The sequence below is a fragment of the Etheostoma spectabile genome, chromosome 16 (genome assembly GCF_008692095.1).
Source record: "Etheostoma spectabile isolate EspeVRDwgs_2016 chromosome 16, UIUC_Espe_1.0, whole genome shotgun sequence".
Lineage (NCBI taxonomy): Eukaryota > Metazoa > Chordata > Actinopteri > Perciformes > Percidae > Etheostoma > Etheostoma spectabile.
The window spans coordinates 18,296,673-18,307,017 of NC_045748.1; the positions used below are offsets into that span (position 1 = coordinate 18,296,673).

Consider the following 10,345-nt stretch of genomic DNA (forward strand, 5'->3'; position numbering starts at 1 on the left):
CCTGCGCTCCCACATGCGCATCCACACTCTGGACAAGCCCTTCGTCTGCCGCTTCTGCAACCGCCGTTTCAGCCAGTCGTCCACGCTCCGGAACCACGTGCGCCTGCACACCGGCGAGCGGCCCTACAAGTGTCACGTCTGCCAGAGCGCCTACTCCCAGCTGGCGGGCCTGAGGGCGCACCAGAAGAGCGCGCGGCACAAACCGGTGGCGCACGCTGCCGACGCGTCCTCCAAAGTGTCCCCTCCTCCCCCACAGATGACGGCCATGCCCCACCAGCACCAGAGGCCCCTGGTGCACCACATCCCCACCATGGTGCTATGATGACAGAAACACGGAGGGACAGTCAAGCAGAACAACGTTGCACTTTAGATTATGGCTGTAGTGGAGAAGTAAAGCAGATGACACAGGCCGTCACCAAGGAAACACATGAGTTGATGTGACAGTAAAGCATCTCACAAAGACAATTTAATACGTTGCCTTATTTTTATTGCTTGTTTCTCTGTGATCAAAATTCCAGCAGACAAAAATGATTGTCTGCATTTTTGGAAAGCTGAAATTGCCTATGCTAAAATAAAATTGTTGATGATTAAAGATTACACAAATAAGTTGTTATTATCTGTGTAATCTTTGAATTAAGTGTCAGAAATATATCACTGTAAATGTGAGACATAACATGTTTTCTACATTTTATAGTGTTTATTTTGCATCACATCAGGTGAAAAAAACAGTGAGAGATATGTACAGTAAGTAGAAACTAAGGGACGTGACCACCAGTGTACATTGTTACAGCTGCATCCTTCCACACTGTAAACTGAAATTGTCACTTTAACCTTGCACATACTGTATGCTATACTAATGTGTAATGTGTCAAATTGTATTGTATGCAACTGTACATGTGAATGTAAATACATTTGTGCTTTCTTCTATTCTAAATAAATATGATATGATATTACATATGATGGTTCAAATTCTTGGTGTAACTCACCCATCAAAACACCTGTTGCTGCTGTGAAGGCTCCCATCCAGCATATTATAACGTCTCAGCATATAGTCAATTCCTGTTTTTTTCATGTAGTTAACAATGACTTTGTCTAATAATATAATATGGCCTAATACAGTTTAACTCAGTGTACTCTCAACGAAAGAGACACTGTTATTTTTCAAAGATGATTCAATTTGAAACAGTTTGATTTGAAATAAAAACAGAAATGAGTCCACACTTCTTTTATTAAGAAAAAAACGTTATTAGAAAGACACTTTGCCAGGGTACTTCAAAATAATGGTTTGTTTTTGTGGGTCATTTATTTATCATTTATCATTAGAATGTTTTGAGAGGTGAAATCCAGAAAGGTGATGCTTTCCTTCAATCCATTTTCTTAACCGCCTTTCGTGTCACAAGGAAGGGGGCCCCAGTAAGTGGTGCAAATGCGTGTTATGTCTACGTTGTCTCTGTGATGGACGGGCAACGTGTCCAGCACACCCAGCCGCTGCAACTACATCAGCAGTTTGCTGCTCAATTCTTAAAGACAATGGTAATATTTTGCTTCATAAAGTGCTTTTTTGAAAGTATGTGTATTTTACTACATGGAGTGTTCATACTGTCAGTGTGGTTGTATGTGTGTGTGTGTGTGTGTGTGTGTGTGTGTGTGTGTGTGTGTGTGTGTGTGTGTGTGTGTGTGTGTGTGTGTGTGTGTGTGTGTGTGTGTGTGTGTGTGTGTGTGTATGTGTGTGTGTGTGTGTGTGTGATTATTTTGATGTTTATTTTGATGTTTTAATGAACTGCTCGAAGACAATTTCCCATCTTTGTTGACATTAAAGTTCTACTGTATTCTCTTCTATCTTTATTACAACACGTCAATGCACATACAAGTAGCTATAAACAGTTGGTAGATAACAAAACTGATAGTATTTTATGAATGTCAAAGAGGTGGTATTATTGAAATGGGTTTTTATTTTATTATTATTTTTTACTTTATGTGCACTAAGTTGTGAATGCTGACCATCTTTAGTAATGAAAAGTTCCTTAATGTTAACATAGAGATTACAAAATTTGAAATATTCTCATTTAACATTTTCCATTAATGAATCATAACATTGTTTCATCTTGGTGACAACTAAACCAGTGATCTGTCTTTCTTCAGTCAACAGGTAAATTCAGTTATTTTGTCTTCCACATGATGGCGCCAGATTATCACAAAAAGCGAGTCTGATTAGAGAAAAGTGGGCCTCTCCTGGAGAAACAGGAGAAACAGTAAGGACACTTCAAAGACAGACCTGATCTTAACAACATTGTATTGTATTAATTTGATTAATTTGCTGTACCACACTGCATTTCTACCATATACATGGTTTGTACATACAGCAGATGTAAGCCACTTCTGAGCCACTGCAGCACCTGTCTGCTGTCAAACATCATCCAACTTCCCAACAAGGAGTTTTCGGACAAGTCATCATTATAACAAGTACAGAGCAACACAGATCAATGTACTGCAAGTAAATACACTTCAGAGATAAATAAGGTGGGGGGGGAATGTGGTCATCTTTTCTTCCCAGAGGAATTAGAGATGATTTTGACTGGATGCTGTTTCATCCCTAGAGACTGTCCACACTTTCTGCCCTGCACAGTGAGGAAAACACAGTTTAGCCATCAGATCTACATAGATCATTGTGCCAAAATGATACAATTTCATCCAAACAAGAAGCACCTTTACACTGGTTTTGTCATCCTGGGTTGCCTGCTGCTACCCTGTCCTTCTTTGAGGAGCCACAGCAAGAAGCTATCCACTCAGCGGCATTGCACAGAGCTGAAGGAAGACAATGTGAAAGAAACATGAATACCTCTTTTATGTGTTTAGTATCAGCCTCACTGCGCCTGAGAAGATGTTGTGGCAGGTAACCTGATCCCACCCCTATCAGGTTTACACCTCCATTTTACACCCGATACTACTACGCATTTCATGTTATAAGTCTTTACTGTATAAAATGTGTTCATCCCCACAGTGAAAAGAATAAAGCTGTCTATGGGAGCAAACATATCATTCATCACGATAACATCTTAATTAAAACATTTTGCTACAAAATTGTCTTTTAAAAAACTTACAATAAATTTGAATCAGAAAGTTTAAATACTTACCAGAGAATAGCAGTCACAGCATAGTTCCACTTTAAATTCTTCTTTACAAGTTAGTCTTAAAGTCATCTGTTCCCATGTGGTCAGTGTAATGATGTGTGTGCACTGACACTGCAACACAATGACACAGCGTTTCTTCAGTTACAGAGACTCTAGTGCTCCACTGGCTGATGTCAGTGAACTGAGGGCCACCACACAGATACAGGATGTATATTAATACTATAACTGTCATGTGTCTTTTTCCTTAACGTTCACATTGCATATTTACTTCAAATACATCAAACTGAAGAATAAAATGAGATGTTGCCACGAACAGTAGCCTAATTAAGATAAGAACAGTGTATATATTTATTTGTTTGTAATAACTACAACTGCAAATAATGTGCCAAGACTTGGATGCTATTTTTGTCAGTATATTTCATTATATGAGAGAAATATAGTAACTAAATGATTGCATCATTCTCATGCACACATTACAATCTCAGATTCTTCTTCTCAACTTGCAACCTTCAACTCAACTCAAAACTTTGAGGAGAAATGAGGTTGTAACAAATTTAGTAAAGGAAGTCTTACCATTTCTTTCATAATTTCACAAATAAATAAAGTTTTTTTTTACAATAATTAATTTTCAATCATCCTCATCATCATCCTCATCCTCATCATCCTCATCATCATCATCATCATCATCATCGTCGTCGTCGTGTGTTTTAGTATTTACATGTAAAGAAAAATAAATTATTATTATTATTCCTAAGAATAAAAAAAATATTGTATTTCTGCTTCACAGTTTTAAAGAAAATATAGATTTAAAAATAATAATACAGGAGGATCTGCACACCCTTCAATAAAGAAAATGAAAAATAAAGAAAAGATGGCTATTAATGACGACAGCTCTTCTGGTTATTACCAAGAGATGATTTAATCACATGGTGGATAGATTGAGTCGGCCTTGCTGGAGCGATGATGCTGTTATCTGTTAGTAGAGTCCTGTCCATTCACCGCTGCTGCAGGATTGTTGTCATTTTTCTGGGGCTAGCCTTCAGCGCTAGTTAGATTTTCTCTCCAACATACTTTGATCCAGCAGGTGGGTCACAGTTCATGTCGACAACTTTGTACTAAGCCAAGCTGATAAACTCCTGCACCGAAAACATTCGTTTATAAAAGTAACCGCTTGTTGTCAGAAATAATTGTCGTGGCTAAGAGTTGAAAACAAATGTGAGCTAACAGCTAGTTTAACGTTAGCTCGATAGACGTTTCTGGCTAGCATAGCTTTAAATTAAGCTCGTGACTGATTATGCTTATAAACACGCACACACACGCGCACACACACACACACACACACGTACACGTCTTCTAGCTATCAGATAGCTAGTTAATGTTTCGCAGGTCAGTAGGAAAGCTTTCAGTGTAAACACAGTAACTTGTGGTGAGTTTTACGCCCAGCGACAAAGATGTCCATGTTAGGTCATTTTCACACGGCCGTCGGTTGTTCAAAGACTAGCTGCATTATTTTACTCAAGGTTAGATCAGGGTACCGTTTAATTTTTTTTTTGTAATTTTAGTTTGCATGGAATTGTCAACGTCATACGCTTGTTTTAGCTTGGAAATGAGAAAATGCCACGCTGACTAACATGGCTCTGTTCCAGCAGTGACTCTGCTTTTGCACATATAGTACCCTACTCTTATTATATTGCCCTTTCTCTGACAGAAATGCACCGACACGCCAAACATAATGAGGACTGCTGCTCTGACAGCACGAGACCTGTCAGTGCTGTCTCTGCGTCGTAACACACACCAGTGTAGCCCAGCTGGCACGCTCAAATTAGTCCAGTGAAAGTTGGGCCCTCAAGTTATTTATGGATGCAGGGGGGCAAAATAATATGACTGATTTCAATTTTTTTTTCTTTCTAAAATCGATGTGCATTTTCTCTATTTCTTTGAAAGTTTATAGTTTGGCATCATCACCTGTTGTCTGCACTTCTCATTCACTTTATGTGATCAAAAGTATGACTTTTTGGAAAACTTTTCTTAAATTCAAAGGTATTGTCAAGTTTCTAGTCTCAGTTTACAATATTACGAAACAAGGGTAATTAAGACTTGAGGGTTTGTAACACTTTTCTACTCTTAAGAGGGGATTTATATTTTTATATTTAAGTTCCAGTATTTATCTCTGGAATACACATTTAATGTGTTTTTCTCAGTACAAATTCTTCATCTGGAATAAATAAATAAAAATATTTTAAACATACCAGTGAAATATTATTGTTGCTTTTGCAAAATCAGTAAGTTCGATGCCTTCTCAATGTATCAGAGTCAAGTATTAAATTACTTTAGTCAGGTTTGAGTTCAGGTCATGCACTCTTAGTGTCCACCTGTATTTGACTAGATTTTAAACAATAGATTATGAAAAAAGTCACACATTATGTTTTTCATACTGTGGTAAAAATGTCTTGATGCCTTCTTAAAGGTCGCACATCTGTTGGTCACTTACTACAAACTCATGACGTGCAGTCAAGTTTTGTTTAAATCCACAGAACTTTATTTGGTGTTTTAGTGGACATACCAAAGTATTTTTGAAGTCATCAAAAACGTCAGACTGAGTTTTGGGTTAATGTGTATAAAAGGATGCACAAACGTCTAGAAATGTTCCATTTGATTGAGTCGTGCAGACATAAAAGATTATGTGACTTTTTCACATCCTAGCTTTAGTGTAACAAGCTGTTACAGAACAAGATGTGATAAGATGATTTTAACAACTTGTTCATATTGTGATATATTTATATAATACTTATTTATTCCAGCATCCTTTTCACTTGCTCCATAATTAAAATAATACTAATTAAAATAATTTACTCCTGCACACTTTGCACTCTTCATTGCACTATTGCCTCAACCTGTCTGTATTGTTTCTGTTATAGTGTGTATAAATTGTTTGTTTTGTTTGTTTTGCATGAGTAAGCACATTGTGAGCAATGCATAATCCAAATCAAAATTCCTCTATGTCCTCATACTTGGCAAATAAAGCTAATTCAGATTCAGATTAAAGCTACTTAGGGGAAACAAAAAGTGCAAACTGTATGTTTAGGGGTTGAATTTGCTTTCACATAACATCACACCGGCTTACCTGTTTTGTGTACATACATGTGTGTGTGTGTGTGTGTGTGTGTGTGTGTGTGTGTGTGTGTGTGTGTGTGTGTGTACACAGGATGTTAGGATGGAGTGTGGCCCAGTTCTGCCGGACAGCCTGGTGTTGGAGATCTTCCTGCGTCTGCCCCACGATGCCGTGCTGAGAGTTGGTCTGACCTGCAGACAGTGGCTCGCTGTCTCCAGAGATGAGTTCCTTTGGAGGGAGCTGTTCTACAGCTACTATCGCATACCACGTTCTGTACCCCGACACCCAGGTAAATGATTGTATGTTTAACAGAAGAAAGAAAGGGTTTACTCAGTATAAAAGACACTGATAACAGTATTGTGTAGAGATGTTTAGACTGGTTGCAGCTTTAAAAAACAACAACTTCTTGATCTTCCTTTTTGCAGCGGCAGTGTCATGGTACAAGGAGTTCCGACGACTATTTGACTGCATCCCCTGTGTGGAGGTTCAGACACTGAGAGAACACACTGACCAAGTCCTCCACCTGGCTTTCTCTCACAGGGGTCACCGCTTCTCCTCCTGCTCCAAAGACTGCACCGTTAAGGTAGGGATTCAAAGATTGTTGACCTTTCATTCTGGTTCTTATTTTCTTACTTTTTGCCAGTGTTTATTTGATTACGTACCTAACTGTGGGGCTTTTCTCCGTTCTGGTTTACTGGTAGTACTGTTTTAAAGTACACACTTCAGGGCCAAAGCAAGTTTCAACTGGTGAACCTAAAACTAGATTAAAACCTACTGCAGTTACATGTGGGTCTAAATAATGGATTAGAAAATCACAAAATGAGTGTTATAATAATTATTAATTTTGACACTTTGGTTCTTTGAAGCTGCTTAAAATTAATCTGAAACTGTTGTCAAAGCAAAAGGTCCTTTGACTCAAACCTGCAAAAGTGAAAATGAACTGACACTAAGCTTGATCATGACATTTTTTGAACCCACACATTTTTAGAACCAATTCAAACAAATATCTTTTGTGTTTTTTTTGTTCTCCACCTTCCTTATCATCCTCTCACTTCTTTCCAAACCTGACCTCTGGCTTCTTGTGTGCAGCTATGGGACACAGAGCGGCCAGATGGTAATATATCCATGGTGCACAGCTCCAGCATGCGGCAGTTTAACTGGGGCTACACCCAGTTCTCCCAGTTCAACGCTGACGACACCCTGCTGCTCGTGTCCGGTGTCTACCTGGGCCCACACCACTCCTCGTCTGGGGAAATCGCTGTCATCAGTCTGGGTAAGGATCAGAAAAAAAAGTCCCACAACAATCACGTGTCATCATTTCCTGTTGATGTTTCTTGAAGTTATTTTTAGTTCTCATAATATTTTTTCTTCAACTAAGAGTTTGTGTGTGTTTCCAACCCATTCTCCATCTTAACACGCTGCAGAAAATTACACGCTGTTGTCGCGTGTGAGGAACAAACCGTATGATGTGTTTGGCTGCTGGCTGAATGAGACCCACCTGATCTCTGGGAACCTGCACTGGATAGGCAACATGACATCCTGCTCTGTGCTTTGGCTCAATAAAGCCTTCCAGGTGAGACCTAGTGCAGCAGATAAAGTTTCTTAGAACGTATGTCAGTTAACACATTTCACATCCTTCACAATGTCTTTCTTTCTCTTCTTTTCTGTGACAGGATGTTGAATCAGAGAATGTCAACGTAGTCAAGCGCCTTTTCAAGATCCAGAACGTCAATGCCAGCACCATTCGCACAGTGATGGTGGCCCACTGCCGTCGTCATGACAACCCAGACTTGCTGCTGGACTATGAGGCTCAGTCCCAGGCTCGGAGGCAGAAAGGGCAGCAGCAGCACCAGCCCCTCCTCTTCGACCTGGGAACCTCGGGCAGTGAGGAAGAAGATGAGGAAGAGGAGGGGGTCGAGGAGAGCCAGAGGGAAGCAAGGCTCGGCACTTGCCGCCATCTTCAGCCCACCATCTCAGGCCTGGATCACGTTATGCAGGTGAGCTAGATGCAAAGCTCAGGTATTTTGATCAGTTTTTTTGAAGCAGTGTTGTTCTTCATTCAGTCCCCACTTTTGTGCTTCTCCTCCTTTCTGTTAGAATCGTAATGTAGGGCACACAGAGTTGGCGATAGAGACTCATGTGGCTAAGATGATGGGCAGAGCCCACACAAAGGCCCCTGACCTGATTGAGCCTTCTGAGCCGGGGGAGGGAGAGGACAAAACTTACTTACTCTTCACAACCGGCAGCCTTACATACTCTCCTCACCAGATAGGTAAGATGGCTTCAAAGCAGTTGATTTAGAGCTTAAGCATGCTGATATAAATCAACAAATGTTAGAAATATGTATAAGAAAAAATCCGGACAATGCTGTCAGACATCTCATGTGGTAGTCTTTGTCCCTTTCCAGGTATAAAGCTAATCAAGCCCGACCAGATGACCACTTGTGGTCCAGTACTCGGGGAGGAGCGGAGTTCAGATGAGTTTTTTGATTCCCTGGATCATGTTATTGATATCCATGGACACATCATTGGTATGGGCCTTTCTCCAGACCACAGGTAACTAAATAATGTATAGATTCAGTAGGCTTTCATGTAAAAAATAAGATATATATTGGTTTTATATATACTGCAATAATGACATCAGTGGCCGAATGCTGCAGTGGCTAAATGGGAGCAAAGGATCTGAAATCTTCCCAGAGGAGTGGAGAAACATATTAATACCCAGGGTCTTCAATGAGATGTTCAGCTATCACATATGGATCTAATGTCACATAGCTTTGCCATTTAGTTAAGTATAAAACTGTTTTTACTGTACTTTTAGAACCTTAAATGTCTATAAAAAAGCATATAACCAACTTTTTAGATTACGTTGCCATTAACTCCTACATTTTCTTCCTTTCCTTTCATTCACAAGGTACCTTTATGTGAATAGCCGGGCTTGGCCGGCCGGGTGTGTAATCTCTGACCCCATGTCTCCTCCTCCCATTGCCGAGGAGATCGACCTGCATGTCATTGATCTGAAGAATTTGAGGGAGGAGAGAAGGAGCCTGCGTGCACACCGAGCCTTCACGCCTAACGATGAGTGCTTCTTCATCTTCCTCGACGTCAGCAGAGACTTTGTTGCCAGGTATGTATCGTCTCATTTTCCAGTAATAGATGCAGCTTTCACACATGCAACCCTTAAAATTAATTTGCTTGCGTTTTAGCAGTAAGGTGTCATGTATGATAAGGGAAGTGATACTGCAATGGCGGTAAATTTGTCACCACAATTTGACACCTCATGCCGTAGTAACATCTGTGTTCTCATACTGGCATTTGTGTGGACAGAGGCCTCACAATGTTCCTGTTTCTACATAGGATGCCTGTTATTTTTAGCATCTTTTGCTGTTTTTGCGTTTGCATATGAATGGTCACACAGTTTTAAAATAATGTAAACCCGTAGCTTGTATGATGGAAGCTGCCATCATCACAGGAATAGCTCGATAATTAATTTACTCAAGGTTACAGAATGTATTAGGGAAAGCACCTGCACGTACAAGATGTAAGAAATACACATACTATACTAAATCTGAGGTTTCATTTAGTAGCAGAAGAAGAAGATAGAGATTAAATGTTCCTTTTTAGACGATGAGGTAACTGCTCTGTAGGATGACTTTCTCACTGGCCACACAGACTGATACATTACAAAATACATTTCTGGAGAGAAATGTATTTTCCGCTTAAAAAACTATTTCAGAGTAGAAATGATCTACTTTTATGTAGCTTATATGTTAGTCAAACGCACCCACCACAGGTATACAGTGGGGAGAAGAAGTGTTTGATACACTGCTGATTTTGCAGGTTTTCCTTACTTACAAAGCATGTAGAGGTCTGTAATTTTTTTTTTTTATCGTAGGTACACTTCAACTGTGAGAGACGGAATGTAAAACAAAAATCCAGAAAATCACATTTTTTGATTTTTAAATAATTAATTTGCATTTATTTTGTGTGACATAAGTATTTGATCGCCTACCAACCAGTAAGAATTTGGGCTCTCACAGACCTGTTAGTTTTTCTTTAAGAGGTCCCCCTGTTCTCCACTCATTACATGTATTAACTGCACC

At 39.6% G+C, this 10,345-nt stretch overlaps 2 protein-coding genes and 1 long non-coding RNA gene across 3 annotated transcripts in view; 2 read left to right on the forward strand and 1 right to left on the reverse strand.

Annotated features, from left to right (window-relative positions):
* Positions 1-970, forward strand: part of prdm12a (PR domain containing 12a) — a 4,016-nt gene extending 3,046 nt beyond the window's left edge. Inside the window, exon 5 of the mRNA XM_032539124.1 lies at positions 1-970. This exon is cut by the window's left edge and continues 115 nt beyond it. Coding sequence (XP_032395015.1) covers positions 1-322 — 322 coding nt within the window. The 3' untranslated portion in view covers positions 323-970.
* An 831-nt stretch (positions 971-1,801) lies between these two features.
* Positions 1,802-3,404, reverse strand: LOC116703987 (uncharacterized). Its single transcript, XR_004335559.1, has 3 exons — positions 3,135-3,404; positions 2,707-2,805; positions 1,802-2,618 (listed from the first exon to the last, which is right to left on the reverse strand). It is a non-coding gene; the product is annotated as an uncharacterized LOC116703987 (long non-coding RNA).
* A 657-nt stretch (positions 3,405-4,061) lies between these two features.
* The window catches only part of fbxw5 (F-box and WD repeat domain containing 5), a 9,425-nt gene continuing 3,141 nt past the window's right edge, over positions 4,062-10,345 (forward strand). Inside the window, exons 1-9 of the mRNA XM_032539121.1 lie at positions 4,062-4,215; positions 6,337-6,532; positions 6,669-6,826; positions 7,333-7,516; positions 7,668-7,816; positions 7,917-8,240; positions 8,341-8,515; positions 8,651-8,798; positions 9,157-9,369. Of these exons, the coding sequence (XP_032395012.1) occupies positions 6,346-6,532; positions 6,669-6,826; positions 7,333-7,516; positions 7,668-7,816; positions 7,917-8,240; positions 8,341-8,515; positions 8,651-8,798; positions 9,157-9,369 (1,538 nt within the window). The 5' untranslated portion in view covers positions 4,062-4,215; positions 6,337-6,345. The remainder of the gene's footprint in view (positions 4,216-6,336; positions 6,533-6,668; positions 6,827-7,332; positions 7,517-7,667; positions 7,817-7,916; positions 8,241-8,340; positions 8,516-8,650; positions 8,799-9,156; positions 9,370-10,345) is intronic.